We start from the raw sequence: 27641 nt of genomic DNA, 5'->3' as shown, positions 1-27641 counted from the left end.
ACTGGCGACTAGTGATGTGGCTCATATGGTGTGCTCTCCACTGATCTCCCCTCCCGACTTGTTCCCGTGTCTTGGATGGAGATGGATAGACCCGGTATTCCGTATGGGTATCGAGATGATAGTCTCTCCATCTGACCATAATGTGGGAGACTCAAAGGTAGAGCATCACACTGTAGTGCACATAAGGAATGGAAGTATGTCCAACCCAAATAGGCAAAAGTTCAATAGATGTCCGAGATCATGGGACCACAAACCTCAACCTCTCAACCACTCAACTTCTCCCAATTTTTTTTTTTTTTTTCTCGTTTCTCTCTTTCTCCAATCCCTCCAATGCCAAGTAAATCCCCCCTCAACACTATCTCCCCTACGGAGTAGTATCGGACGGTCGTGGAAACATCCTACTTCCACTTCCTCTCTCCACTCCCCACAACTCCCCTAGCGCATTTCTTCCTCACCGCTGCTTTGTCCCCCCCACCGCCTCACTTTCTCTCTTCTTGCCTGTGTGACTCTTCTGAAGAAGGTCCTCTCATCCAGGCTGGTCCTTTGCTTCCTCCCTTTCCAACTCCATCTTCCAGTCATGGACAAAGTCGAATTATCCAGCGATGGCCTTCTCGGGGTCGATTACGACTCCAGAGGCTATCTACAACACTGGCCCGTGGTAGATCAGCCCCCACGGTCAGAAGAAGGCCACGGTCTCTCACCTTTGCAAACCAGCGGTCACCCCCTGGAACAGTCGGTGACCCAGGATCCGAATCTTATGGTCGATTGGCACTTTCAACCGCTACAACACACCCCTCACCAGCAACACCTTCCATATTCGCCCGAAGACCCGTCAGCGCCGCAATTTACCACCAGTTATGGCATGCCCATGCAGTCTTCCCCGGTGGATCTCATGGCTGGCCAGGGCCAGATGAACGCCGGCTTGCTCGATGGTGCTTATTTACCCATGTCAGGCCCCGTGGATATGGTACCATTCACGTATCAGGACTTCCAAGCGGATCTGATGACATTCCCCAACGGACTTCCGGACTTATCGTATGCCCCGCACCCTGTGCTGGAGAGCAGTTCCCCCACGGATACATATCTGGAGGTTCGCTCCCTGTCCAGCAGCGACAACGGCTGGAGTACTATCGACCATCGCCGCTCTCTCGACTTTGGTTTCCCTGAGCAAGGTGTTTTCGTCAATCCCACGCAGACATTGCACGACCGCAGTCTCTCAGAATCTTCATATTCCACCTCATACGGCAGCTTTGTGGATCTCGCGAACCCAATCGGCTCTCCCGGCTCGGAAAACAACATGGACTTGCCTTGTTATAACCATGGCCATGGCCACAGTCACAGCTATAGTCACAGTCACAGCCATAGTCATAGTCACAGCCACAGCCATAGCCACAGCAGCTCAATCGGCATGCCTCACACGTCACCGACCAGCAGTGCCATCGTTCGTCGTGGGCAATCTTCGTCGGGCTCTCGCTCTCCATCCGCTGTCAGCCCCGTGGGAATGGTGCGGCCAATCCCAGTTCCGATCAAGAAGTCTACCTCGCCCGCTCGCTCATCAGGATCTTCCCAAGCATCATCTGCCTCGCCACCAAGCCGGAAACCGTCCCGCAAGAGTCCGATTGCCGCCAAAACATCCGAGACCAAGGTCCGTAAGCAGTCCCAGACCGGCAAGCCTGAAACCGAGAAGCGAGTTGGCAAGAGAAAGGGCCCGCTCAAGCCCGATCAGCGTAAGCAGGCCAGCGAGATCCGGAAGTTGCGTGCTTGCCTGCGTTGCAAGTTCCTTAAGAAAACTTGTGACAAGGGTGAGCCATGTGCAGGATGCCAACCATCTCACGCCCGGCTATGGCAGGTGCCCTGTACTCGCATTGATATCAAGGAGATTGGGTACTTCATGAAGGACTGGAAAGCCGACTATGAGCGTCATATTTCCATGGGATTCTCGGTCGGCAATATCAAGGGATTCTCCGACCATGAGCGCACGCTGTTCATCACTCACGGTTATGGCCAGATTCTTCCGATCAACGCCCGAGAGGTGTATGTGCGTGATGAACAGTGCTTCACTGTAGACTGGATCGAGACAATGCAGCGTGACCCAACACAATATGAGGTCGAGACTGCGAAGCTCTCCGCTGGTATGGAGGGTATCTCGCATGCCATGCTGTCCGACTACCTCGACCGCCACATTGATGGCAACGGCACCTTTGAGAAGTTTGTTGACGACTACTTCGAGGGCACACCGTTCTTGACGCAGATGCTCAAGACTGCCTTCCGCTTCTACTTCCGCACCAAGTTGCCTGTTATCCGTAAGGCGTTGAAGCTGGTCATTGCCTACAACCTCACTCTCCATGTTACCATGGTTGAGGGCATCGGCGAGGAGGAAGGTTTCATGGGTAAGATTGAGAACAAGTCTTCCAAGTTCTCTGGCAAGACCATGGCCCCTGTCATGATCAACTTCCAAATTAAGTGCGCCATGGCGAACATGTGGCGTGAGTTGCAGAAGGATGTCCTTGAGGAGCTATCAGCCCTCTATTCGAGCGTGTACAGCGGAGACAAGCTGAAGAACTGGCCCACAATTTTCATCCTTGCCTCTATTCTGCTGGCTGTTTGGGAAGAGATGCAGTTCGACAGCCACTACCGCACACCGGTAAGTTCAATCCAAGAAAAGAATTGCGGTCGGGAATACTAACGATGAGTAGGACCAGGCTGCCGTCGACAAGTTCTGTACCGACATGGAGACCACCCCGGTGGGCGTCATTGTCGGACTTTTCCAGGCTATCTCCCAAAAGTTGCCTCCTTTCACTGAATGGGACTCCCAAAAGCACCACCAGCTCCTCTACTCCAACCCCGATGTGTGCAACACGATGACAGAAGTGCGCCAACACGTCGAGCAGCATGGTACGAATGACCTCCTTTGCACGCAGTGGAACTCTGACTAACCCCACATTCCAGAGACCTACCTCCGCAGCCGCACCGGCTCCAAATTCAACCGGGCCGATTTCGACTGCCTGTCAAATAAGTTTGTGTCGCGACTGGTGATTCGCGCCAACTAAACGACTCGATGCGCAAACGCATTATGATGATGATATTTAAACGACTATTGTTTCCAGCAGCGAATGCAGTTCCGCGATTCCGTTTTTGATTTGCTCAATGACACGAACTGGATGAGAATATGCCAACTTGGTCGTGACGATGCGCGAGCGCATACGTTTCCACTCTTTTAACGAATGACTCCGACTGGTCCCTCCCAGTGAGGCTGACCCTTTTGCTTGTCTTGCGGTTCCATGGAGAACCGACTTTCATTAGCTCCTTTTTTTTCAGCCTTATTTTGGTCTTGTTTCATTTACTCATTTACTCATTTTTTATCTGATATCTTTCCTGTCTCCTTGATCATTGTCTATTTTTTTTTTACGGAATCTTTTATTTACTTGTTATTTTGCTCTTGTCTTTGGTGTATACCTTTCTTCGCATAGCTTTGTCTTCGGCGATGAACGAGGATCACGACTGTCATGACCGTGTACGGCTGAAGGTGTTTTTATTTGTTTTGTTTTCATCGTGGCACCTGGTACCCGCCACAGACGCAACAATCAAAGTTTACCGGGCTCTGAAGAGTGAAATAAGGGGTGTTGCACACTGTCCCAATTGTGGTCTTTGGGATCCGGGAAACAGCGTCGGTCCAGTGTGGACTTCCCAGCGTCTGTGTTTATATATTGCCTATTGAAAGGCTTCCGGCCATTACCAATTCTCAGAGAATTTTCACTTAACCTTAATCTGAGCCTACATCAATGTAACGGGCGGGATGATGACTTCGGAACTATTGAAGTATAAGGAGGCGGTGAATCCGGATCCGGGATGTCATCTGACCTGAGCTAAGTTTGGAAGCGGGTACAGGGTACCCGGGGCGCAGAGGCGATTGCCGCATACAGCCCCGTACCAAGTACCTTCGGGCATTAGCGTTGGCCCACCCCCTCTTTTTGCGATAAGCAACGTCATCACCCCTTGGGCAGTGAGAGGTGGCCCGGGTAGGAAAGGGTGAGATTTCTGGTAATATCTTGATCGATAGGCTAGGATAGTATAGTAGAATAGATTTTGTAAGAAAATAGAACATTTACCCGGCAGACTTTTTATGTGGTTGATGTGGTGGCGTTAAAGCAACGGTTCCAGGCACCTCTTGACTCACATCCGGCATCTTCTGGCACAAGCCACTGGCCCAGCTCGCGTCACTTTGCCTGACTAAGACCCTTCGCCCCCTCCGATACATAAGCCGACTTTCCCCCTCTCCTTCCCTTTCACCTTTCTGGTCTTTTCCTGCCTTTCCCATCATATCAATACTCCTTCTGCGTTCACTGAATCTCATTTCATCTCGCAACCATGCAGATCTTCGTCAAAACCCGTGAGTTCCCCTGTCTCTGACTGGCTTGACCGGTTTCCCGACTGCCTGGCGTCCCTGGCGTCCCTGGCGTCCCAACTTCCCTCGCCACCTGGCATCGGTCTTGACAGCATGCTAACATTCCTTCGCTATTAGTCACCGGCAAGACCATCACCCTCGAGGTTGAGTCTTCCGACACCATCGACAATGTCAAGTCGAAGATTCAGGATAAGGAAGGCATTCCTCCTGACCAGCAGCGCCTGATTTTCGCAGGCAAGCAGCTTGAGGATGGCCGCACCCTGAGCGACTACAACATTCAGAAGGAGTCTACCCTTCACCTTGTCCTCCGCCTTCGTGGTGGTATGCAGATTTGTATGTATTGAGCACCTTCCCTCCTCCTCGTTCGTTTTTCTAACATTCGCTGTAGTCGTGAAGACCCTTACTGGCAAGACCATCACCCTCGAGGTTGAGTCTTCCGACACCATCGATAACGTCAAGAGCAAGATTCAGGATAAGGAGGGCATTCCCCCTGACCAGCAGCGTCTCATCTTCGCTGGTAAGCAGCTTGAGGATGGCCGCACTCTCTCCGACTACAACATCCAGAAGGAATCCACTCTCCACCTTGTCCTCCGTCTGCGCGGTGGTATGCAAATTTTCGTGAAGACTCTCACTGGAAAGACCATCACTCTCGAGGTTGAGTCTTCCGATACTATCGATAACGTCAAGAGCAAGATTCAGGATAAGGAGGGTATCCCCCTGACCAGCAGCGTCTCATCTTCGCTGGCAAGCAACTCGAGGATGGCCGCACCTTGTCCGACTACAACATCCAGAAGGAATCCACTCTACACCTTGTCCTCCGTCTGCGCGGTGGTATGCAAATTTTCGTGAAGACTCTTACTGGAAAGACCATCACTCTCGAGGTTGAGTCTTCCGACACCATCGATAACGTCAAGAGCAAGATCCAGGATAAGGAGGGCATCCCCCCTGACCAGCAGCGTCTCATCTTCGCTGGCAAGCAGCTGGAGGACGGCCGCACCCTCTCCGACTACAACATTCAGAAGGAGAGCACCCTGCACTTGGTCCTCCGTCTGCGCGGTGGTCAGTAATGGATTTTCACGATGATGCTTCTTTGTTTTTCTCGACTACAATATGGGTTCTACTATGACCTGCATGGCGTTTGGTCGGTTTTTCGAAGCTGAGGCTTCTTTTTTTATCTTTTTCTTTCCTTGACAATGTTTCACACCTTGATGTGATCACCTAGTTTTATCTACTAGATACCTTACCCTATGAATTGATCCAAGCTTCTTGCTGGCCTCTATCTGCACTTGTACAATATTTTAGAGATACTTCCGTAAAATGTCGGGGTAATTAGCTTTACATGGAACATGTACGTCCTGCTTGGTGTTCTGATACTTTCGTAAAACATAAATGTGAGCAAGGTTGAGGATCAGAAAGTTGTTGTGCTCTCTCTCCTTTACGAATTTGGAGACTACTTCGCTTTCTTGAATGGCTTTAAGAGCTGTAATGACTTAAGTGAGCCATTTAATGTTTAAATAGTGAATACATCTGTAGAATGTCGGTGAACATCATGCTTTACATATTGAGACTGTATAGGATCATGCTTGATGTACTCTATCCACAGCGGGTGGAGACGTAGATCATCCCAAAGCAAGACACCTACAGAGTAAAGTGGGCCTTCAACATTTACTGTAGACGTACTGTGTACCGTTCCCAGTCTAAACATTGCCACTTCACCATAATGACTAACAAATCTTGAATAAACATCTAGATTCTTCGTTCCTTCGCCTTTTTGCCACTTACACGTGCCAGGAACAGTGCCCAGGTGGCGTTCGTCACGCCTTACCGCCCTCTTCTCACCGCCCTGAAACCACGGGGATATCCCACCATTAGTAAGCCATCCTTATCAGCCCCGGGCCACTATCATTACGTCTTCAACATCTGAAGACACCAGACAATGTGATCCCACCACTCGGGATGCCCTCATATTTCTATCATCTCAATGTTCAGATTCTTACACACAACCCAGATACCCCAGAATCACCGGGTTCCCCTCTGGCCTTGCACTCTGCAAGGGAAGCTTTCTATCCATTCCAACCAAGCAGGCCCCCAAGCTCCAGTGACTTGTCACCAGCACTAGGGACAAGCGCTGGAAACAACCAGGCGCTGAGCGCACATCAAACCCTTGCACATCGCCAAAAAAGTCCTTCTGCCCTCTCTTCACCAGCTACAACAACTCCACCTCGAAACAGCTCCTCCAGCTCCTCCCAGTACACCTTATCCTCTACTTCCACCACACCAAGCTACAGGCCCACACCTACAACCCTCCAAGCCGACAAGCGCTTCGACTCCATCTCAATCGAGTGCATTGACATGGTGGCCCCACCAAAAAACCCCGCAAAACGCACCTCAAAGCGCACGTCCGCCCAAGAACCAGAGAATCTAGTCGCAGCCGGAATCGGCACCGACATCCTGGGCGGACTACGCACAAAAGGCCGTTACATTCCCCTCGACCAACAAGTCACCGACAGCATATGGGGAATCGTCCACCTATACCGTGACACCCAGGAAACGCCCTACCTGGCCCGCGATGACGACTACCCCACCTACCTGAAGGGATCTGCCGCTGCAGCGCGCAACCCGGGCGAGCAGCAGGCTACGTTACAGGGACACTTGCCCGGTACAGCTTCGGCGGGTGGTTCTGCTGCGGGGGCTACGGCGTATCCGTTCCCTGTTACTGCTTCTTCGTCTGCGGTGCATCCTGATGAGGATTGTACTACACTGTGCATTCTCGCTGTGCCGTCTTATTTGTCGCCTCCTGACTTCCTGGGATTCGTTGGGGAGGAGACTAGGGATGAAGTTAGTCATTTTAGGATGATTAGGACTGCGCGGGCGAATAGGTATATGGTTTTGATGAAGTTTCGGAATGGGAAGAAAGCGGCTGAGTGGCAGAAGGAGTGGAATGGGAAGGTTTTCAATAGTATGGAGGTATGTTGTGGTCCTGGATTCGTGTTATTTGAGGTATTTATACTAACTGCTTTCATTAGCCGGAAACTTGCCATGTTGTATTTGTCAAGACGGTTGAGATACAGGTTGTGGAACCGGAATCTTCAAATGCGTTCTCGTCAGATGAACATGGTGCTCTATCGCCGAATCTCTCTACTCTTACTCGGCCTGCAGTTTCCTCTGCTGGACAAGCGACTCTCACTGGGAAACCTCTCGCGCCGCCTACTCCCGCGCTGATCGAATTGCCCACCTGTCCTGTTTGCTTAGAGCGAATGGATGAAACAACAGGGCTACTTACTATCATCTGTCAACACGTCTTCCATTGCACCTGCCTGCAGAAATGGAAAGGCAGCGGTTGTCCTATCTGCCGATACACCCAAGACGACTTCCGTAAAAGCAGCACAGACGCCGAAAGCGACGCCGAACCCCAAGAATGCGCAGTATGCCACGCCGACATGAATCTCTGGGCCTGCATAATCTGCGGAACCGTTGGTTGCGGCCGTTACGACGGCGCACACGCCTTCGAGCACTGGAAAGAAACAGCCCACGCCTTCTCAATGGATCTCACCACACAGCGGGTATGGGACTATGTAGGCGATGCCTACGTCCACCGCATTATCCAAAGCAAAACAGACGGCAAGCTCGTCGAACTCCCAGCAGCAGACCACAGTGCTCTCGACCCACCAGATTGGGGCGACGCCGTGCCGCGCGAGAAACTCGAAAACATGAGCGTCGAATACACCCACCTCCTGACCAGCCAACTCGAAAGCCAACGCGCTTATTTCGAAGAAGTTGTCGAGCGCGCCGTCGACAAAGCCTCTAAAGCCAGCGCCGCCGCAGCCGCAGCCCAACTCTCCGCCAGCACGGGCTCCTCTCAGCTCGAAGAACTGCAATCCAAATACGATACCCTCTCGCTAGAAACAATACCCTCGTTGGATCACGACCGATCCCGCGCCGAGAAACGCGCTGACAAATTCGAGGCGTTGGCGCGCATGTTCGAGAAGAATTGGCAAGAGGAGAAATCTATGAATGGGAATATGATGCAGAGGCTTGACCTTCTCGCTGCGGAGGTTGCAGAATTAAAGACCTCTAATGCTGATCTTGCGGAGCAGAATCGTGATCTTACTTTCTTTATTAGTGGGTCGCAGCGCTTGCAGGATCAGGGCGAGGAGGTCACGGAGGGAACGGTTAGTATTCCTGATCCCCCCAAGAAGAAGAACAAAGGAAAGGGGAAGGGCAAGAAGTAGATTGGTGCTTTGCTGTGTGTTTCTTCTATCTTACACAGTGAGGGTCTGGTGTTGTCTTCTCTTGCGCAATATCTTTCTCCTGCACATTTTTGAGCGACTTCTTTGTCTCTGGTTATGCATTACGAACAAAACTTGTACTTGTGTCTGGCCTGTTCTTCTGGATTGTCTGCCTGTTATTGCATACAGCATGTGTATGAGTACGCCTAACGAACTATGAACATAAACACAAACATCAACATTGATCTCACATCAAAAAAGAAATTCGATCCATGTTCACAAAGAACCATATACTTCCAAAACACATCAAACAGCCCCAAATAAACAAAGTCTCAATTCTAATATACTATACAAAGTCTAACAAACAACAAAAAAAAAGAAACAGGAAGTTAAGTTATAAACAACAAAACCACCCTAAACGCCCTTCCTAACGGCCCAGAAGTAATTCCCCCAATCCTCACTCCCAGGAACCATCTTCCACCCAATCCCAGGAGCATAAACAGCTCCCACACACTTCCAACTCATACCCTCAGCAGCCGCCGCCCCACCCCTCGACACGCCCGTATCAGCAGCCCTCATCAAACCCTCCTGCAACCACCCCTTCACCTCAGGCGGGTTCACAAACTTGCTCCACTCATGTGTCCCACGCGGCACAACACCAATCGGCCACGGCGCTTCGGCAATAACCTGGTTCAAGAGGAACGAAGGGAAAGTGCGGGAGATGGTTGACCCGATTAGCCAGCCGCCGGGCTTGAGCGCGCGCAGGCAGTTTGTCAGGAACGTGAGCGGGCTGGAGGTTTTGGGGTCGATGTGCTCGAGGACTTCGAAGAGGGTGACGATGTCGTATTGCGGTGGGGTGGTGGTGATGGTGGTGGTTGCTGGGTCGGTTGGGGTTGGGGTTGGGGTTGGTGTTAGTGGCTGGGCTGAGGCGAGGACATCCTCCAGCGTTGTGTTTATGTACTTGAATTTGCCACTGCGCAGATGGGAATCGACGGTTGGGTCCATGCGCGCGTGCTCGCGCGCTATCTGGATTAGGTTGGTTGAGGGGTCGATGGCTGTCATTGAGGCTGCGCGGGTGGGGGTTGGTGCTGGGCCGGTGGCGGCTAGGGGGATTGTGCGGGCGAGGGATTCGGCGAAGATGCCGCCGCCGCAGCCGACGTCTAGGTAGTTGAAGGTTGCGGAGTTGGGGTTTGTGGGGGAGGGGGTTGTTTCGGTTGAGCCTTCGGCTAGGCAGGATGCGATGAACTCGTGGCGGAGGGGGTTCATTAGGTGGAGAATTCTGGAGGGTCCCATTGGGTCCCACCAGGAGCTGGCCAGGGCTGAGAAGTGGGAGAGTTCATCGGCTGAGACGGAGGAGGTTGAGTGGTTGCGGGTTGGAGTGGGTGCTGCGGATTGGATGGTTGAGCGTGTGGACAGGGTTGATTTCAGTGGTGTAGTTCTTGTGAGCGGTTGGATGGAGCGGAGGGCTCGGAGGGGAGCAGTCCTTGCTCTGAGGGAGGCCATTTTGGGTGTTGGGTACAGTAGAGATGGAGAGGTAGCACTAGAGGGTTGGCTCTGGGAGCTTGTGATGGTGCGGAAATTGAGTTTGCTCTGGGTGTAGATGAGTTAGCTTCCCTGAATTGGTATGTGGAGCAATTGGAATGTACCAGTAGAGCATTATGTGGGCTGTCGCAAGCAATTGGAAAGAAAGTCGCATGAAGCTGATCGTCAAATTGGAGATTCGCCGATGCCGAGACAAACATGCCAAGACCGTTTGGAGACAGTCATGTGATGAAGAACTATATCACATCAAAACATTAATGCTCAAAGATGTGTAGGAGTGGATAGATCTTCGAATTATTTGCTCTGTCGAGAAGCCTTTGGAAAGCACTCAGAGAAAAGAATCAAGTATTTTCAGGGGAGTCATAAGAGGAGTTTTTTTGGCATGGTCATTTTAGCCTCAAAAATCATAGAATGCCGTCGAGAGGAATTCGATATTGGGAAGGTATGAAGGTATTCCGTATCTCTTATTGTATTCCAGATTTATTTAGGACCCAAAATTGCTCTGTTCTCCTAGTCTATGGTCAACCAGTCAGTATCCTCCAAAATGAACTGTCTCCTCGCTATCTGACTTTCTTGCCAAAGATGATAGCTTGGCTTGTATATAATTATTCATTCTCTCCATATTCTTCATCTTCTTACTATATTTATTTTTACTTCTCCATTCTTTCTACATTAAAGTACTTTTAAGATTCCGTTGAACACTTTGATTGGTCGTGTCCTCTATATATCCCAATATCCTTCTATAAACTCCTGTGGTATCATAAAATGCAGGCATGCAAATCAACAGTCTCGTAACAATCACTATACCCTATCCCATCAGACCAGCCTGAAACACAAGATCTTGTGGAGCCAGCCCCTTTTCATGGTCGTGATCAGCCTCGGGTATCTCACGGATATCCTCCGAACCAGCAGAGTAATCCCAAACATGCTGACCAGACCACGATGCAAGCTGATCCGGCACTGCCGCACCAAGGATAGGCAGAAAATTCCCCGTGTTGATGGTTCCATCCAACCCCAACACGGTCTTGCAGCGCTCCAGTAATGTCGGGAAGAGGTATGAAGGCGAGCCACGAATCTGGGAAAGCGTGTGCAGTATTCCCCACAGTAATTCGTTTGGATCGATAGTTGATTCAGCAAGGCGACGGACGGCCTTTGAACCCAGGGATCTTGTGACGTCTGCAACGGAGGAGCCCATGTCGAACAGCTTTTGTTCCTATGGCATGCGTCAGTATTGGAAGAACGGGTATCTCACTTTCTGGGAGTGGAGGACTTACCATTCCAATGCCATGAGCATCCACCGCACCTTGCGATGCAGCACCAATCACCCCCATCACGGCTTTGCCTACCATCACTGGGAGGTGGAATGGTAGTACTGCATCATCGTGGGAACCAGGCTGTGTAGCGTGGCTCATAGACAATTTCCACATCATCGCTTGCAGCCATTGCTGCGTGATCAAGATATCCACTTGCTGAATCTCAAGCACTCCATCTAGCGAGATATTCTTGCACAGACCGGACTGGATTGCAGATGTCGGGGGTCTCTCCAGAATACTTTCTCCACCTCCCGCTGACAGCCAGTCATATAGATCAGGAGTGAGTTTTTCAAAGATATTGATCAAGTTGATAAACCCATATGCCAGAATGGGATCCTCCGAGCCAAGAACCTGCGGCTTGTGAATCGAGCTTCGCAACATCACCGGCTTAGCTTGTTGGAGAGCATACCCTCTACCACACAGATTAGTATCAAACCACCACACCACCCCATACACCAACCCACTCACCTCTCCGTAATAAACAACAACCAAAATATGCGCCTCCTCTCCTCCGCCTCTTCCATCCCCAGCTCCGCAAACGTCGACTCACGATTCAACCCCAGCGAAAACACCATCGAAGTAGCCTGACATAGATAACACCAAGCATGAGCCTGCCGATCCAGATTCCCATACGACGCAAACAAAAAGAAACAAGTCAACAATGCCTCCGTACTCATCTCCTCGGCCACATCGCATTCACACCGCGCCCGCACAGCCTCCGCTAGCAGTTCCTCCCCCGACATCAACGACTGCCCATCCCCGATGCTCTGCCCCCGAGCCGAGTCCGTCACCGGCGTCGCGCCATCCAGTTTCAGCTGGATATGCGTTGCCGCGCAGAGAGATGCCAGGAATGCGTAGCGCTTGCGTGATAATCGCGTTGGCTGGTGGCTATCTTGGCGTAACTGTTCCCCGCGCACGACGGGCATAATGGGGAATAGGTATTTCAGATAGACATTGACATGCGCGAGCAGAATCTGGGGTGAGAGACGCCGGGCGTGGGGGAGTGCGTATCCATTTGCGGATTCCGCGGTGGAATCCGTTGATCCGGGAGAGGAAACGAGTTCGGGAGGGAGTTGGGAAAAGGCCTCGGAGAGGTCGTTGGGGAATTGGGCTTCGGCAATGTTGAAGGGGGAAAATGGGGAAATGGGGGATTCGAGTCGGTACGGCATGTCGAGGTCGGGATACACGGCTTTGGCTGGGTTGACGGCCAGCGGGTAGAGAGTTCGGAATTTCGGGCCTTTGCGACGGAGAACATCACTGTACGAACATGATAGTAGAAGCCGTTGGCATTTGTCGCAGGGCAGTTCGCGGGAACATTTGATTTTGCGACGACGGCAGTTGTCGCATGCTTGTTTAGGGTTGCCCATGTTGAAACTATAGGATACTATAGAATTACGCAGCAGATGAGAGAGAAACTCGACGTTATAACAGAACCTGGGGAAGGGCGGGGGGAATCAACCCCCCCCCCGCAAGGCCCCTGCACTATAAATCTCGAGATCAGGGGCAGGTTAGGGCCGTTTAGGGCATGGACATCCTAGGGCATCCTACGCCTGGAGTCGGCCCGAGTTCGCTTGTTCTGATTTGATGGCAGTCGGGGTCTACAAACTATGAACTGAGGGCAATTGGTATGTCAACTATGAAGAGACATTCATTGGCTGACTTGCTCGTCTCCTCTTGCTATTCCGACGGATCCGGTATACTTCATATTATACACTCACCTCTACCTTCGATCGGAAACCCTGACGCACCGGGCTATGTCTGACATCTCAGGGTTCTGCAACTAAACCAACTGGGATGCGATGCGCGATTTTCCTCCCCGCTTAACCTGATTCATCTGAAGTGGACACTGGGTGCCTCGGCTCGCGAAGAACCCGTCGCATTTCTCCAATCAACTTCGTCACGGCTTCTCACTAGACCCAGGATAGTTCTGGGCCTGGCTCTGACGTGGAATTGCCGGCAAAGTCTTTTCCTCGGGAAGCCGAGAGGCAGCGGTAGCAAGGCACATATTCACCTCTGTTGGGAGCTCAGATTCATATCACGAAGAAGTTTCTTGACTTCTTTCATAGCTTCAGAAGTGGACCTGGCCCCCATATAACGTTACAGTATCCAGAAAACAAAAACACCGAGGTTCCAGCGAACGCAGAAACTCCAAACTTGCTCCAGGTTTCTCGCAGTTGGCGTCCGGGTCGAGTGTTTATAAGCTTCTCCACTAGGGAGAAAAGACTCACCGCAGCTCGGCATTTCAGCTATGATTTCAGCTATGATGACACCTCCAATATTTCCGAGAGCTTGTTCACTTGCCAAACGGACATTTATCGGGCATTTGGCCAATCACAGGCGTTGAATCTGGGGATCGACACTCTCTACACTGTGGATGTCGGATTATCCCAATTCTCATCATTAATCTCGCACGACACTCTTGCTTTGACTCTGTTCTGCCGATTACTACGTCGGAAATGTGTTGTGGGACTACCATGACATTGTGGAGCTTGGAGCTTCAGGTATCAGATAGAGCATGGCATAGGCAGGGGCTCTACGGACATGCCATATGGATGGCATGATCAGACTCACAACAAGAGGCCTCTTCAGAGGTCCATGCACAGACATCATCACTTCCAAACATTTGTCTTCCTGCAGTGGGAGATGGGTTGAATCCACTGTGACAAACGGCTTGAACCTCAACGCAGAAGACGGCGAAAGAAGGGCGAAATTCTGATAGGATGCATATCCTTCAAAGCTTGTACTGTACAGTACACGAGCAATGCTACAGGCCTGGATTGCATTCTGATCTGCATCGATGCCCATACAGATCCCCAGTTGCACTTCACTCCCCACGCAAGGGACTCCACACTTCCCAGCCCCGGCTTCAGTGGCCTCACCCCGCAAAAGCATTCAGCCACTCGGGAAGGAATGTGATCGGAATATTCCGTCTTGCCTCACGGAGAATCAACGGAGAATCACTATCCAGTCTCGGGATGTTGGTCTAACTCTCGGGCAAACCTGCAATTGCTGTGCATATACCAGAGTGCGGCGACCCGTGCTCCGAGCAAACTATAAGAACAACCCGGGTTGCGCGTGCAGTGCTATAAACCAGCCTTTATCTCTGCAATTGATTCAGAAATCAGTTGGCCATGGTTGGTTTGTCGGATTTCCTCGTGGGTGCCTGCCTTGTGCCGGCTGTCTACAGTTCTTTTTCTACATCTGCTTCCAAGGCTTCTTCCCATGCTGCTTCTACTTCAGCCTCCTCTTCCTCGGCTGCTGCATACTCCCAGTTTAGTCTGCCTGCTAGTGCGGATGTTGGTGCCAATTTGATTGCCAATATCGATGATCCTAAGGCTATCGATGCCCAATCGGCCTGTCCGGGTTACAAAGCGTCCAATGTAAAGGAGTCTGCCAGGGGGTTGACCGCCACTCTGAAGCTTGCCGGTAAGGCATGCAACGCCTATGGCACGGATGTGGACTCGTTGGATTTGTCGGTTGAGTACCTTGCCAATGATCGACTCAATGTTCAAATTGTTCCGACTTACATTGATTCGTCCAATGCTTCTTGGTTCATGTTGGATGAGAGTACCGTTCCTCGAGCCAAGTCGGATAAGAACGCCTCCAAGAAGGATAGTGATCTTGAGGTCACTTGGTCTAATGAGCCTTCTTTCCAGTTCAAGATTACTCGCAAGGCTACTGGTGATACCATCTTTGATACCACCGGGTCGCGCTTGGTATTCGAAAACCAGTTCATTGAATTTGTGACCTCGTTGCCTAAAGATTACAACCTTTACGGTATTGGAGAGCATATTCAGCAGTTGCGTCTTTTGGACAACGCTACCTTGACTCTCTATGCGTCAGACCAGGGTGACCCAGTCGATGAGTAAGTCTTTTGAACATAACCCGATTCTTGACACTAATTGGTTTATCAGCAATATCTATGGATCTCACCCTTTCTATCTTGACACCCGCTATTACGATGTCAGCGAAAGTGGCGACCACACCCTCGTTGCGAGTGACAAAGCCGATCAATCAAAAGACTATGTCTCCTACTCGCACGGTGTCTTCTCGCGAAATGCCCATGGCCAGGAAGTTATCATGCAGTCTGAGGGACTCAAGTGGCGCACTCTGGGTGGTAGCATCGATCTCACCTTCTACTCGGGGCCTACTCAGGCCGATGTCACCAAGAACTATCAACTGAGCACCATTGGACTGCCTGCATTGCAGCAGTACTTTACCCTTGGCTACCACCAGTGTCGCTGGGGATACCAGAACTGGACTGTTGTTGAAGATGTTGTTTCTAACTTTGAGAAATTTGGAATCCCGCTTGAGACTATCTGGTGAGTGGCTGATCTATAATTTCAGTTCATACAATTTGCTAACTCGTGTAGGAATGACATTGATTATATGCATGGCTACCGTGACTTTGACAATGACAAGAACCGCTACTCCTACAGCGAGGGCGAGGAATTCCTTGACAGGCTGCATAAGAGTGGCCGTCACTACGTGCCCATCATTGACTCCGCTATCTACATACCGAACCCTAACAATGAGTCTGATGCGTGAGTCTACCAATTTCTTCTTGATATGCATCTTTCTGACATCCACCAGCTACGAGACCTACACTCGCGGTCACAAAGATAATGTCTTCTTGAAGAACCCTGATGGAAGTGAATACATTGGAGCTGTCTGGCCCGGATACACAGTCTTCCCTGACTGGCATAACCCCAACACAAGCGACTTCTGGACGAACGAGATTGTGGCCTACCACAAAAAGCTAGCGATCGACGGCATCTGGATTGATATGAGTGAAGTTTCTTCCTTCTGCGCCGGTAGCTGCGGATCAGGCAACCTCAGTCTGAACCCAATCCACGGCACCACCCTGCCTGGAGAGCCTGGCAATGTGATCTACGACTATCCCGAAGGATTTGAGTTGACCAACAAGACCGAAGCTGCCTCTGCGGCTTCCGCATCATCTAGCCAAGCTGCGGCCGCGACAAGCTCCGAGTCTTCTTCCAGCGTCTCCTACTTGCGAACTACACCCACTGCCGGTGTGCGCAATATCAACTACCCGCCATACGTCCTCAACCACGACCAAACAGGCCATGATCTAGCCATCCACGCGGTATCCCCCAACGCCACTCACTCCGATGGTGTCCAGGAATACGACGTGCACAACCTATTCGGGCACCAAATCCTCAACGCCACCTACAACGGCCTCCGCGCAGTCGACGAGCAAAAGCGACCCTTCATCATCGGCCGCTCAACATTCGCCGGCTCAGGCAAATGGGCCGGCCACTGGGGCGGCGACAACTTCTCCAAATGGGCCTACATGTTCTTCTCAATCCCACAAGCCCTCTCCTTCTCCCTCTTCGGCATCCCAATGTTCGGCGTCGACACCTGCGGCTTCAACGGCAACAGCGACGAAGAACTCTGCAACCGCTGGATGCAACTATCCGCCTTCTTCCCCTTCTACCGCAACCACAACACGCTCTCCGCAAACCCACAAGAACCCTACACCTGGGCCTCCGTCACAGACGCCACCAAAAAAGCCATGAAAATCCGCTACGCAATCCTCCCCTACTTCTACACCCTCTTCCACGAAGCCCACACAACCGGCTCGACGGTCATGCGCGCGCTAGCCTGGGAATTCCCAACAGACCCCTCCCTCGCCGCCATCGACACCCAGTTCCTCCTCGGTCCATCGCTGATGATCGTCCCAGCCCTAGCCCCGCAAGTCGACTCCGTCAAGGGTGTCTTCCCGGGCCTGAAACATGGCGAGATCTGGTACGACTGGTACAACCAGACGGCCGTGACTGCCCGCCCGGGCGTGAACACCACCATCCCCGCGCCTCTCGGCCATATCCCTGTCTTCGTGCGCGGCGGCAGTATCCTACCCATGCAGGAGCCGGCGCTGACTACGAAGGCAGCGCGCAGCACGCCTTGGTCGCTGCTCGCTGCGCTGTCGGGTAATGGGACTGCTGTTGGCGATTTGTATATCGATGATGGGGAGAGTGTCCGGCCTGATGCTAGTCTGAATGTGAGGTTCAAGGTGCAGGCTTCGAGTCTGAGTGCTGATACTCGGGGTGAATGGAAGGAGGTGAACCCGCTGGCTAATGTTACTGTTCTGGGTGTTTCGGAGAGACCCGGTGCTGTTACACTTAATGGTCGGTCTGTTCCGGCCTCTGGTGTGAGGTATAATGCTACTTCGCATGTGCTTTCTGTTGGTGGGTTGGAGAAGTTCACGGCGGGTGGTGCGTTTGGTGAGAACTGGGTGCTTAAGTGGTAGATTTGTCTCTGGGGATGCAGTTTCACTAGACTATTTATTGATACAGCATATAGAATCTCAGGTCTATTTAATCCCTTTGATTATTTTTCTATGGAATATCGAGCGTGATATTTATGTCCTTAGAGTAACCTTTATAATTCTTAAGTCTCTCGTGTTTCTTCTACAGTACTTCCCGAAACTGGTCACCACTTACTCTCTGATTCATTATCTAACTCCAATTTCCAAGACATATCGGAAGTTTTCCTGAATACCTAGGTATTCCTGTCAGTGAATCAGTATTGAGTCTTACACGGACTACTCTGCATATGTAGCGAGGTGCGCGTACCACTTGTTTGATGATTATCTGCTGCGTAAAATAGTAAGAATTTGGTGCCATCTTAGGGTAAAATCAGATGTAAAATAACATACTTTCGGAACACTAAATTGTTATTCTTATATCAATGGCATCAAATTGAGCAAGAATTATGGAAATCTGGTACTTGGGGAAGGAAAACCGCTAATTGACGTTGAAATATAGCATCGCGGTGAGGTAGTATGATTAAACGCAAAGTGAAGAATACTAATTTGCTAGGCAGCATGGTATATACTGTGGGTACACCCAGAAGTAGTCGAGGTCAAGTGCTGTTGTTACAAGACTGTAGATATCCACGGCCAGGTCAGAGTCATTTCATATCCCACCGGCATCCAACAGTCACCGAACGACAATATCAACCTGAATACTCAAGGTTCCACCAGGATACTATACAGTATAAGCCACAACCAGCCGATCAAGAACTGTAAACCTAGAAGCAGTCCCACTCCCTAAAACCAAAGCCCAAACACCAATAATCAACCCCCCGACTAAAACCCGCCCCAAAGATCAACATCGAAATCCAAACCCCCTCATAGCCCATTGTAACCCATCTCCATCACGACCCTGCAAATTTAGACCCCAAATCGGCTCCGCGCGCGCTGATTCGCCCAAGCCGCGTTCAGGGGTTCGATGCTGACAGGGATGTTTAATTTCCCGGACTGTAACGGAACTAATCATCCTTCAGGACATGTGATACGTGAATCGGATTCCTCTGCACTCGTGCGAATAAGTTACTGTAATCTCACTATTCAAGAGGATGGGGCGAAGGATCGGATTGTGGACTATTATTTTTTTAGTTGCTTGTGGGTACTCTGTACTGGGGCGAAGCTTAGTGCTGAGATTTCATTTATTGGGAACTGTTGCATGATTTCTTGTTTTGGTGAATAGTAAGTAGGGTTCTGTTCGAGTGATGTATGTGTTGACAGTAGTCGAGGGACGGGAATTTATGTACTGTACTGTAATGCGATATACAATTTACATGTCATTGTACAGCTGAAGCCGGTTTGAGTGTTTCATTGGTCTTTGGGGGCTGTTGTGCTAGACTCAAAGACCCGTTTCTGGGATGATTGGTTCGCTCCATTTGGTCTTGGGTTTGGATTGTGCTGTGATTGTGGTATATAGAGCTGCTTGCTGCGTCTTTGAATTGTTGTGGTATCCTTTTATCGGAGGTATTCTGTTACCCCTTTTTTCGTTGCAGTTCGGGTTTGATGTTTGCTTTTGGCTCACAACATTAACCTGATACCTCATGCTTTTCTTGCGCTTGGCTTGGCTTGCTGGCTTGTTGGGCTCTGCTTTTGCCGCTACTCCTGCTCAATGGCGCTCGCAGTCTATATACTTTATGCTCACTGATCGGTTCGCGAGGACGGATGGGTCTACTACGGCGAGTTGTGATGCCAGTCTAGGGGTATGATTTTCATGATTCAACAAGAATGCGTGGATTTGCTAATCTGTGTTGAATAGAGATACTGCGGCGGGACCTGGAAAGGAATCGAGAATAAAGTACGTGGTACAAATCTTTGTCAGTGTTTTACCGTGGACTGACGTATCCCTTCAGCTCGATTACATCCAGGGAATGGGCTTCACAGCTATCTGGATTACTCCTGTGACAGCGCAATTGACCGAAGATACCAAGTATGGTCAAGCCTATCATGGTTACTGGCAGCAAGACATGTAAGGGAACCAGCTTCACGACTTGATTCTAGAAAGTTCATTGACAATATTCAAGTTACGGTCTTAACTCGCATTATGGCACAGCAGACGACCTCAAGGACCTTGCCTCAGCTCTGCATAAGCGGGGGATGTATCTCATGGTCGATGTAGTAGCCAACCATATGGTGAGTGACCCAAGCCCAGCTATATCTTGCTCCCTGGGATTTATTGACATCCATCTTCAAGGGCTACGATGGTTCCGGAACCTCAATCAATTACGATACATTCGACCCATTCAACGACAAGAAATATTTCCACTCCTACTGCGAGGTCAACGATTACAGCAACCAAACCAATGTGCAAGATTGCTGGCTCGGCGATACGACCGTCTCACTTCCCGATTTGAGTACCGAAAGAGCAGATGTCCGGACTATGTGGTACAACTGGGTTGGATCATTAGTCTCCAATTACTCGAGTACGCACCTCGGCTCCTTTCCCATTCAAGAATCTAAATACTGATGCCAGTTCAGTCGACGGCCTCCGCGTTGACACAGTCAAACATGTCGAGAAGAGCTTCTGGCCCGGTTACAACGCAGCCGCAGGTGTCTACTGTATTGGCGAGGTCTTTGACGGCGATGCCGGTTATACTTGTCCCTACCAAGAGGTAATGGACGGATTGCTCAACTACCCAATGTACGATTTCACTCCGGTTTTCAACATTTTCTCATCTGATAACGCAAATTTAGGTATTACCCTCTTCTCAAAGCCTTCAAATCAACAGGTGGAAGCATGGGCGATCTCTACAACATGATCAACACCGTCAAGTCCACATGCGCCGATTCAACTCTACTAGGGAATTTTGTGGAGAATCATGACAACCCGCGCTTTGCTTCGTGAGTATCATTGATCCAATTCTCCTATGAATTGCATGCTTATTTGGATTTAGTTATACGGATGACATGTCACTAGCCAAAAATGCTGCAGCCTTCACCATCATGGCAGATGGTATCCCAATCATCTACGCCGGGCAAGAACAACACTACAAGGGAGGCAGTGACCCGAACAATCGCGAGGCAACCTGGCTATCCAACTACAACACCGATAGCGAGTTGTATAAGTTCATTGCGAAAGCCAATGCTATTCGGAATCAAGCTATCTATAAGAGTGTTCAGTATACGATTTATCAGGTATGGATTCAACACTGTTTCTGCTTTTCTTTCTTTCTTTCTTTCTTTCTTTCTTTCTTTCTTTCTTTCTTTCTTTCATCTTGTTTGGCATTTGCTAATTGATAATTCCTCACAGAACTACCCTATCTATAAAGACGACACCACGCTAGCCATGCGCAAAGGATACAGCGGCTCTCAAACAATTACCGTCCTTTCGAACCTCGGTGAAAATGGAAGCTCATATACGCTGTCACTCTCTAATACGGGCTTCAAGGCTGGTGAGGAATTGATGGAGATCATTACTTGTACTACTGTTACTGTTGATAACAGTGGAAATGTTCCTGTTTCCATGGCGAAGGGAGAACCGAGGATATTTTATCCTGCATCATTGATCAAAGGAGCGAGTTTGTGTTCTTAGGTGATCGATAAAATCATCAGGTGTAAGTCAATAGTCACTTCAAGTCGACAAAAATCATTTGTTCTTTTTTTCTCGATGATCCAATGTAAGGTCAGTTAATGTACTTTTAGCTATACTTGCGGGCATGCGCCAGGAAATCACCCCTGGTTGCCAGTTCCGGGACATTCGTTTTCAAGACAATATACTACCACATCACCCTCACCAATTGAGCGACATCTATGTCCAAGATAAGAATGAATGAATGAACCAAGAAAAAAAAAATAAGATGAAGAAGATGAAGAGAAATCCCAACGCTATCCATCGCCAATTCCAACAAACGAATCCCAAATCCAATCCAATCCCATCCCATCCCAACCCAAATTCAAAGTCCAAGTTCAAATCCAAACCCTAATCCAAGATAGAAGAACTCACAAACCAATCACCAATCATGCAAAGCCCTAGGAACAAGACCAATGGGCAGTGCGCCACCAGTGACAGGCGCAGAATGATGCTGAAACAAGGCCGGCGGATCAAAGCTCGTCGAAGCAGCCCCATACCCCGGCATCAACTGATCCAGACAACTGTACCCCTCCAGATTGTCCAAAACCTCCGCACCAGGCATGAGCGACGACAAATCCATAGCCCTACCCTGAGGATGCGAATGGGAGTGAGAATGCGGGTGAGATTGGGAATGGGGGTGCGACTGTGACTGCGACTGCGACTGCGAATGCGAGTGCGAGTGCGGACCATACAGCGGCGTTCCCTTTGCATCAATCGGCGACGAAGACGCTAATGAAGCATGCTCGGCTGTCGCGACCACGGCTGTGGCTTCGGAGTACCGGCGCTGCACTTCGCCGACTATGCAGGCGATGCGGTAGGGCAGGTTGTCGCCGCTGGGGGCGAGGTGCAGGAGGAAGCCGCGGACTTGGCTGATTAGTGGGTCGGTGAGGTTATAGTCGCATAGTGTTAGGGCTGCGTAGCCGACTATGAAATAGACGTGGTCGATTAGGCTTGGGGCTGTGCTGAAGCGGGTTTGGAGGAATTTGGAGATTATTAGGCGGGCTGTGCCGCTTATTTCGGGCGTGAGGCGGTCGCTATCTGGTTGGAGGCGCGTTGCTGTTCTGTGGAGGAGGAGTTGGCAGAACCAGAGGTTTAGGTCGAGGGTTGAGTCTTCGTTATTTGCTGTGTTTGTGTTAGAATTTGTTGGATTCATGGATGTTTTCTTGGGGTAGAAGGGCGATTTACTTAGGAGGTGGGCCCATTCCATTTTCCAGCGCTCGATTTCTTCGTATTCGGCTTCTGCGAATTGAAGACGATGCTGGCTGTGTTGGAGTTTGAGGGCGATGCGATATAGTTGGATCTCTGCGACGATTTTGCCGTCCTCCGGGGTTGCGGCGGCGTGTTCTAGGATCCTGGGGCATTGATCCATGTATTGCTGTTGAATGTTGACGGTGCGGCCATTTGCCAGGGCCGAGCTATGGTTCATGGTTAGAATTGGTACTTGGCATGAGAAGAGAGGTGACTTACTGTAGTTGGGTTGCGCACAGTGTATTCCACAGACGCAACTGAGCAAGTAGATCATCAGGGTTGATGCTATCCCTGGGGAGAGTATTGAGGAAGTTGAAGGAAATTAGGGCATGGTTGATTGAGATCCCGCTCAGCAACCAGTCGTCCATCAGTCCTTCTTTATGAATAGCAGTAGAATATAGACATAGTAATGTCAATGCCTGTAGCATATCGCTTGTCAGGGGTGGAGGCTTCCACAGCATCTTGGCCACAGCATGCTGAACGTGGAGAGAGATATCGCGGACAGTATGCTGTGGTAGTCCAGGCAAATACCGTGCAGCGAGGAGGCACGCGGTGTTGAATAAGAGTGTATTTGATCGTTGAATGCTGGACGAGTGGCTTATTGACACCCAATGACCAAAATATTCCACAAATCTAAGACCAGGTTAGCAGGATGATAGAATGCGAGACAGAAAGAAGACATACAGTTCAATCAGCTTCAGGGAGAGCTTAGAGTCTACAATACCCTGAGTGACGATGTCTCCCAGGATATCATCATCAGAGGAAAAGTGATCTCTCTCCCCAAAACATTCAGCCTGAAGGTCTCGAATGAGCTGAGCCGGTTTCAAAGGGTATAACGATGCCGACACGCTATCACTGGAGGCCTCGTCTATACTGCCGCTTCTCGCCTGCGAGTTTAAGCTGCCGAACATGCTGGGAGGCCGATCAACCATTTGCCGCATAAGGTGGATCATCTCGCCCATGCCTCGTTCAAGAGAAACCAGCCGTTCCTCTATCGAGGGCACAGCAGTGGCATCGGACCAGGTGGATGCATTGTCCTGGAACCGCTCCGATGTCTCCGGGAGTTCACAGTCGAGCCTTATAAAATCGAGCAGTCAGTATATACAAGCACTTGGGCGTGACATTTTCTGTTTATAAAATTCACGGTCGCATTTGGGAGAGGGTTTTGGATCGCAAGGGCAAAAAGGTTGAAGATGTGGCAATCTGGCAGTTACAGAGTGGCAAATGAAGAGAAAGGCCTCACAAACCTCAGAGATAAACAGCGGCGACAAGCATGACCGCGTGGATCAACATCACATCGAGTCTTGAGCTTGCGACAAGTATTACAAGCCGTCATGGATCGACGAATGCGCCCTTTGGGTCTCGCATCGTGACCAGCGACCGAATCAATTCGGTTGCCTTCGTCAGGGGCAACACTCTTAGTCTCCCAAGAGATGGTGTTATGTGAAGGGCCGGTCCGCGTCATTGCAATTGAGTACAGCCTATATCATTTAAAAGAGTAGGTAAGAAAGAGAAATAGATCAACTGGACCCTTCGGAAAGCCAAGTTTTAAAGGCCTGAAGATCATTCCTCTGCTATCAGGGAGATCCAAGCCTTATAAAAGCGGATCGCTGGACCGAGAGAGTCTAGCAGCCAATTGCGACAAGTAAATGAGTACTGACGATATCGACTCCGCCTGCGCAGGTACGTTTGGAACCCGTTTCTGGCGGACCTGGGGTAATCGTAGAGGCATCCACCAATCCTGATTGCCTTCCGGTGGCTTCTAGAAAGGTAAATGAGGCCGGTGCTTTGCTGCAGGCTTTTCAGCACCGAAGAGGGGGTGATAGACTAGTATTGGTTAACTTTTGACAAAATTTTCCCGACGAGAACCGTTGGATAGACGGGGTTTTGTTTTAAAGTGTGCAGCCAAGTCTACAGCAACAAGCATGTTTGCCCGGAGCTTATTTGGAACTTCCTTTGTTATCGTATATCCTATCAGGCTCCAGTTGCGAGATATGTACAGTAAATTGATTTGGCAATTACATTGGTAAATGAGCCTTGGAGTGGAGGGGACTATAGACGATGAAGTGGAGAGAAGCAGGTCGGATTAATTGGCTAACATGTGCAATTGTCTCAAAGAAGTGGCTATCGGGATTGGAAAGTTGAATCGATGTGACATTGTAACTTTTAGTTCCTTTTTAGTCCCGGCTAACGACGGGTCTTTGGTCGGCGAGTGCATTAGTGTCCTTTTAGTCTTATCCATCTCCTTTTCGGCTTGAGAGGCTGGAAGCTTGCAGTCTCATGATCAGCCTGATCATGATCAGCCTGGTCAGCTCCCCCCCCCCCATTCCCGTGTCGAGATGCCTAAATAGAGATAGGAACGACAGCAACCGCGAATAGACGGATTCCTCATAGGGAACCGAGTCTCTAGGAGTAGCCAACATATCTACGATCGGGAATAAATAGACCCGGGAATACGCGAACGGCAAATCCATGGAATATCTTGCTAATCGCGCACCTGTGAGTGGTGATGCGGAAGAACATATACGACTCAGCCGAGGCCTCTTTTTTTCCCTGCTTCTCGGGGATCCACTTAGGGCCAATATAACTTATGCACGCGGGCTTAGCGCCTGCCTGTCCGAGGGTAGTGAGCCGTAATGTTCTTTTGTCAACCAGCGGTCAGGTCTGCTTAATATATCTCGTATTCTGACTCGAGGCTCTCTTGGCTTTCAGGAGAACTCTGGGGTAGGGACTGGCCCACAGTCGTGGACTAAGTATGCACCCCTCCCGCTTGTTCGTTATCGTGACCTTGCGTGGCGCTGTTTCATGCACACTATCTCATCGCTTAAGATAGTTATTGCGTAGACCTCGCATGGGTCCAAGCGTGTCGGGGGATTCCAATCTAACAATGTCTCCAGCGCTTCCGTGCATCTCGAACGCGTGGTACTATGGAGGGGAGGAGATCAACGTATGCACTTGGTCAGAGCTTTAACGGGGAACAAATATTAAGCAATTTGTGCCGAGCTGGATCAACCCTCTTTTCGCCGTTTTTATATCTTAGGGTTGGGATTGCAATAGACATCTCACAGGGGAGGCTTCTGGAAGATTTCCAAACGGGGACCACGTCAATTTCTTGCATGATGTGATAACCACCGAAGCTTACCTTCTCGTTCAGTCTAGACCTCCAAATTCCCAGCACATCAGTAAGCCCGCATATCTCTAGAATCATGACGCCGGGGCGTCGGTCGAGTCGAGTCAAGCTACAGGCTACATCTGGTGTCATTGGCTTGATCAAGGTTCGCTCTCTTTCCTTTTTGCTTCTCTGCATCTTCCTTGCAGGATTGTCTGACAGGAAACCCGCCAATAATAGTTGGCCATGAAGTCACACCCCAAGAGAGCTCAATCAAGGCTTTTACGAGGATTCCCTAACTAGGCAATTTGTGACCTGGCGGTGGCAATCGAAAGCGGTTTTTTTCATTTTGATCTGACTGCGAGCAGATAATGGCCCTGCATCAGACCACTTATGTCTCAAAGATAAGCCTCTCTGTGACAGTTGACTGCTCATATTCCCGCTCGGGAAGATGCCTAAACTGAGTAATCCTGCGTTGGAATTTACCCGCAATAGATTGTGCACACCTTTGTCTAACCCAAAGAGTGTAGACCCTTGTTTTGCGTCGGGTTATTTATCACGATGCTAAATCCCGCCTCGGTCGATCCTTCGCATTCAGTTAGTTCACTGTGGGATTTGGCTTTTTCAAGCGGGTTCAGGTGAACTTCCAATCTTTTTTACTCTGCTGAAGTCCACTTTTCATTAAAGTGCTCTAGCCCTGTTTCTCGTGCTCGTGAAGAGAGACATATCGGACATGATTTCCTCTTCGGAGGGAGGATCGCCTCTCGACACCGTGGCTGTAGTCAATCCTTGATGAAATGAGATGATATACAATCCTTGGCCATGGAACTGGCGTTCTACCGGGATTTGCAATTCCTTCCCATCGGCTCTTCTCCATTTTCTCTCTTTACTTGGCATATCAACGGTCACGCTATGATCGGCAAGCTTGGTCTTAGGGCATGGCGCCATAAGAAGATCTTCAGAGAGAATCGCTATTGGCATAGGGCTGAGTCTCTACTGCTGCCTATCACGGGGAAATTTACCCGATATGAATTATTCTAGTTCTAGGGGTGAACAGACCTCTCTGTCCTTTGATGATGAGCTAAGCATTGAAATTATTTGTGACTGACACAAATCCGAGCCTGTACCAAAGATTCGATGAGATGAATGGAGAAAGTGCTCTTTGATAACAGCACTAAGCAAATTTCTCATGGCTATGCACCCTTTCCATGTCTGTTTGTTCCAGGTGACCGAAAAGAGCCGAGTCCCAACTCTCAAGGGTGGGACTAGCTGGGCTAGCCAAGAACGAACCCGAGTATCGATCTCGGATCGTGCGGAACTAACTTGGGTGCCACATGAATGCCCGCCCTTCATGTCTCTATCTTCTCAGTACATTGTGTGATCATAATCAGGGCAAATTATGTTTACTGGTGACTAATGAATTTGCCAGCGGATTTCAACAAAAGAAGATTTGGGCTTAAGCCGTAATATCCGCTCCGATCTTGGCATGCCAAGATGCCCGACTGGAGACAAAATGATCAGCCAAAAGACGTTCAATATTGTTTGCTGGGGATATGGTACCCGTGCCAGAGCGTCGATCCTCGACCAATCCTATTCGCACGAATCTATGCTGTGTTGAGGCGGTCTCACATAATTTGGCAGCCCAGGCTGGGGGCCTGAATGTGAAAGACTTGCCAAGTCGTATCCAGAGCTGCTGGAAGGTGATGTTGGAAATTTGGCCACTGGGTCCCGGCTTTCTGTCGGAATGTGCATTTCTACTGTATACACCGAAGCTATTTGTCTACTTCCGGTGTATACTTTCACATTGGTCTTCTTCTCGATTCCTATTTTCTCCTGTATTAAAATTCCATGCTTATTCATTTCCTACACATCAGATATTTACGGCGCAACTTGAAGATT

The 27641-nt window shown here is 50.0% G+C and overlaps 7 protein-coding genes across 7 annotated transcripts; 4 read left to right on the top strand and 3 right to left on the bottom strand.

The window, feature by feature from the left end:
* Window positions 1–577: 577 nt before the first annotated feature.
* On the top strand, window positions 578–3050 carry N7511_001094 (Zn(II)2Cys6 transcription factor domain-containing protein; the record flags this gene model as incomplete). The annotated part of the gene is made up of 3 exons (XM_057123519.1): window positions 578–2644; window positions 2697–2895; window positions 2950–3050. The coding sequence occupies 3 exons, from the start codon at window positions 578–580 to the stop codon at window positions 3048–3050; spliced, it is 2367 nt and encodes a 788-aa protein (XP_056989252.1).
* A 3311-nt stretch (window positions 3051–6361) lies between these two features.
* N7511_001093 (putative RING and UBP finger domain protein) lies at window positions 6362–8637 on the top strand (the record flags this gene model as incomplete). The annotated part of the gene is made up of 2 exons (XM_057123518.1): window positions 6362–7372; window positions 7432–8637. 2 exons carry the CDS (start codon window positions 6362–6364, stop codon window positions 8635–8637), a joined length of 2217 nt encoding a protein of 738 aa, XP_056989251.1.
* Window positions 8638–9048: 411 nt separating this feature from the next.
* On the bottom strand, window positions 9049–10137 carry N7511_001092 (3-demethylubiquinone-9 3-methyltransferase; the record flags this gene model as incomplete). Its single annotated transcript, XM_057123517.1, has 1 exon — window positions 9049–10137. One exon carries the CDS (start codon window positions 10135–10137, stop codon window positions 9049–9051), a length of 1089 nt encoding a protein of 362 aa, XP_056989250.1.
* An 847-nt stretch (window positions 10138–10984) lies between these two features.
* Window positions 10985–12871, bottom strand: N7511_001091 (putative C6 transcription factor (AmyR); the record flags this gene model as incomplete). Its single annotated transcript, XM_057123516.1, has 3 exons — window positions 10985–11389; window positions 11451–11901; window positions 11958–12871. Coding segments are annotated over 3 exons (1770 nt in total), but the record flags the coding sequence as incomplete, so codon positions are not given.
* Window positions 12872–14620: 1749 nt separating this feature from the next.
* Window positions 14621–17760, top strand: N7511_001090 (glycoside hydrolase family 31 protein; the record flags this gene model as incomplete). The annotated part of the gene is made up of 4 exons (XM_057123515.1): window positions 14621–15354; window positions 15404–15811; window positions 15863–16033; window positions 16083–17760. The coding sequence occupies 4 exons, from the start codon at window positions 14621–14623 to the stop codon at window positions 17758–17760; spliced, it is 2991 nt and encodes a 996-aa protein (XP_056989248.1).
* Window positions 17761–19358: 1598 nt separating this feature from the next.
* N7511_001089 (alpha-amylase) lies at window positions 19359–21346 on the top strand (the record flags this gene model as incomplete). The annotated part of the gene is made up of 9 exons (XM_057123514.1): window positions 19359–19517; window positions 19574–19612; window positions 19668–19783; window positions 19839–19947; window positions 20009–20237; window positions 20293–20455; window positions 20509–20655; window positions 20709–20949; window positions 21065–21346. 9 exons carry the CDS (start codon window positions 19359–19361, stop codon window positions 21344–21346), a joined length of 1485 nt encoding a protein of 494 aa, XP_056989247.1.
* Window positions 21347–21764: 418 nt separating this feature from the next.
* On the bottom strand, window positions 21765–24098 carry N7511_001088 (uncharacterized protein; the record flags this gene model as incomplete). Its single annotated transcript, XM_057123513.1, has 4 exons — window positions 21765–22800; window positions 22853–23266; window positions 23318–23710; window positions 23881–24098. The coding sequence occupies 4 exons, from the start codon at window positions 24096–24098 to the stop codon at window positions 21765–21767; spliced, it is 2061 nt and encodes a 686-aa protein (XP_056989246.1).
* Window positions 24099–27641: the final 3543 nt, after the last annotated feature.

The sequence above is a fragment of the Penicillium nucicola genome (genome assembly GCF_028828085.1).
Source record: "Penicillium nucicola strain IBT 29836 chromosome Unknown utg000001l, whole genome shotgun sequence".
NCBI lineage: Eukaryota > Fungi > Ascomycota > Eurotiomycetes > Eurotiales > Aspergillaceae > Penicillium > Penicillium nucicola.
This window is presented reverse-complemented; position numbering and strand designations above follow the sequence as displayed.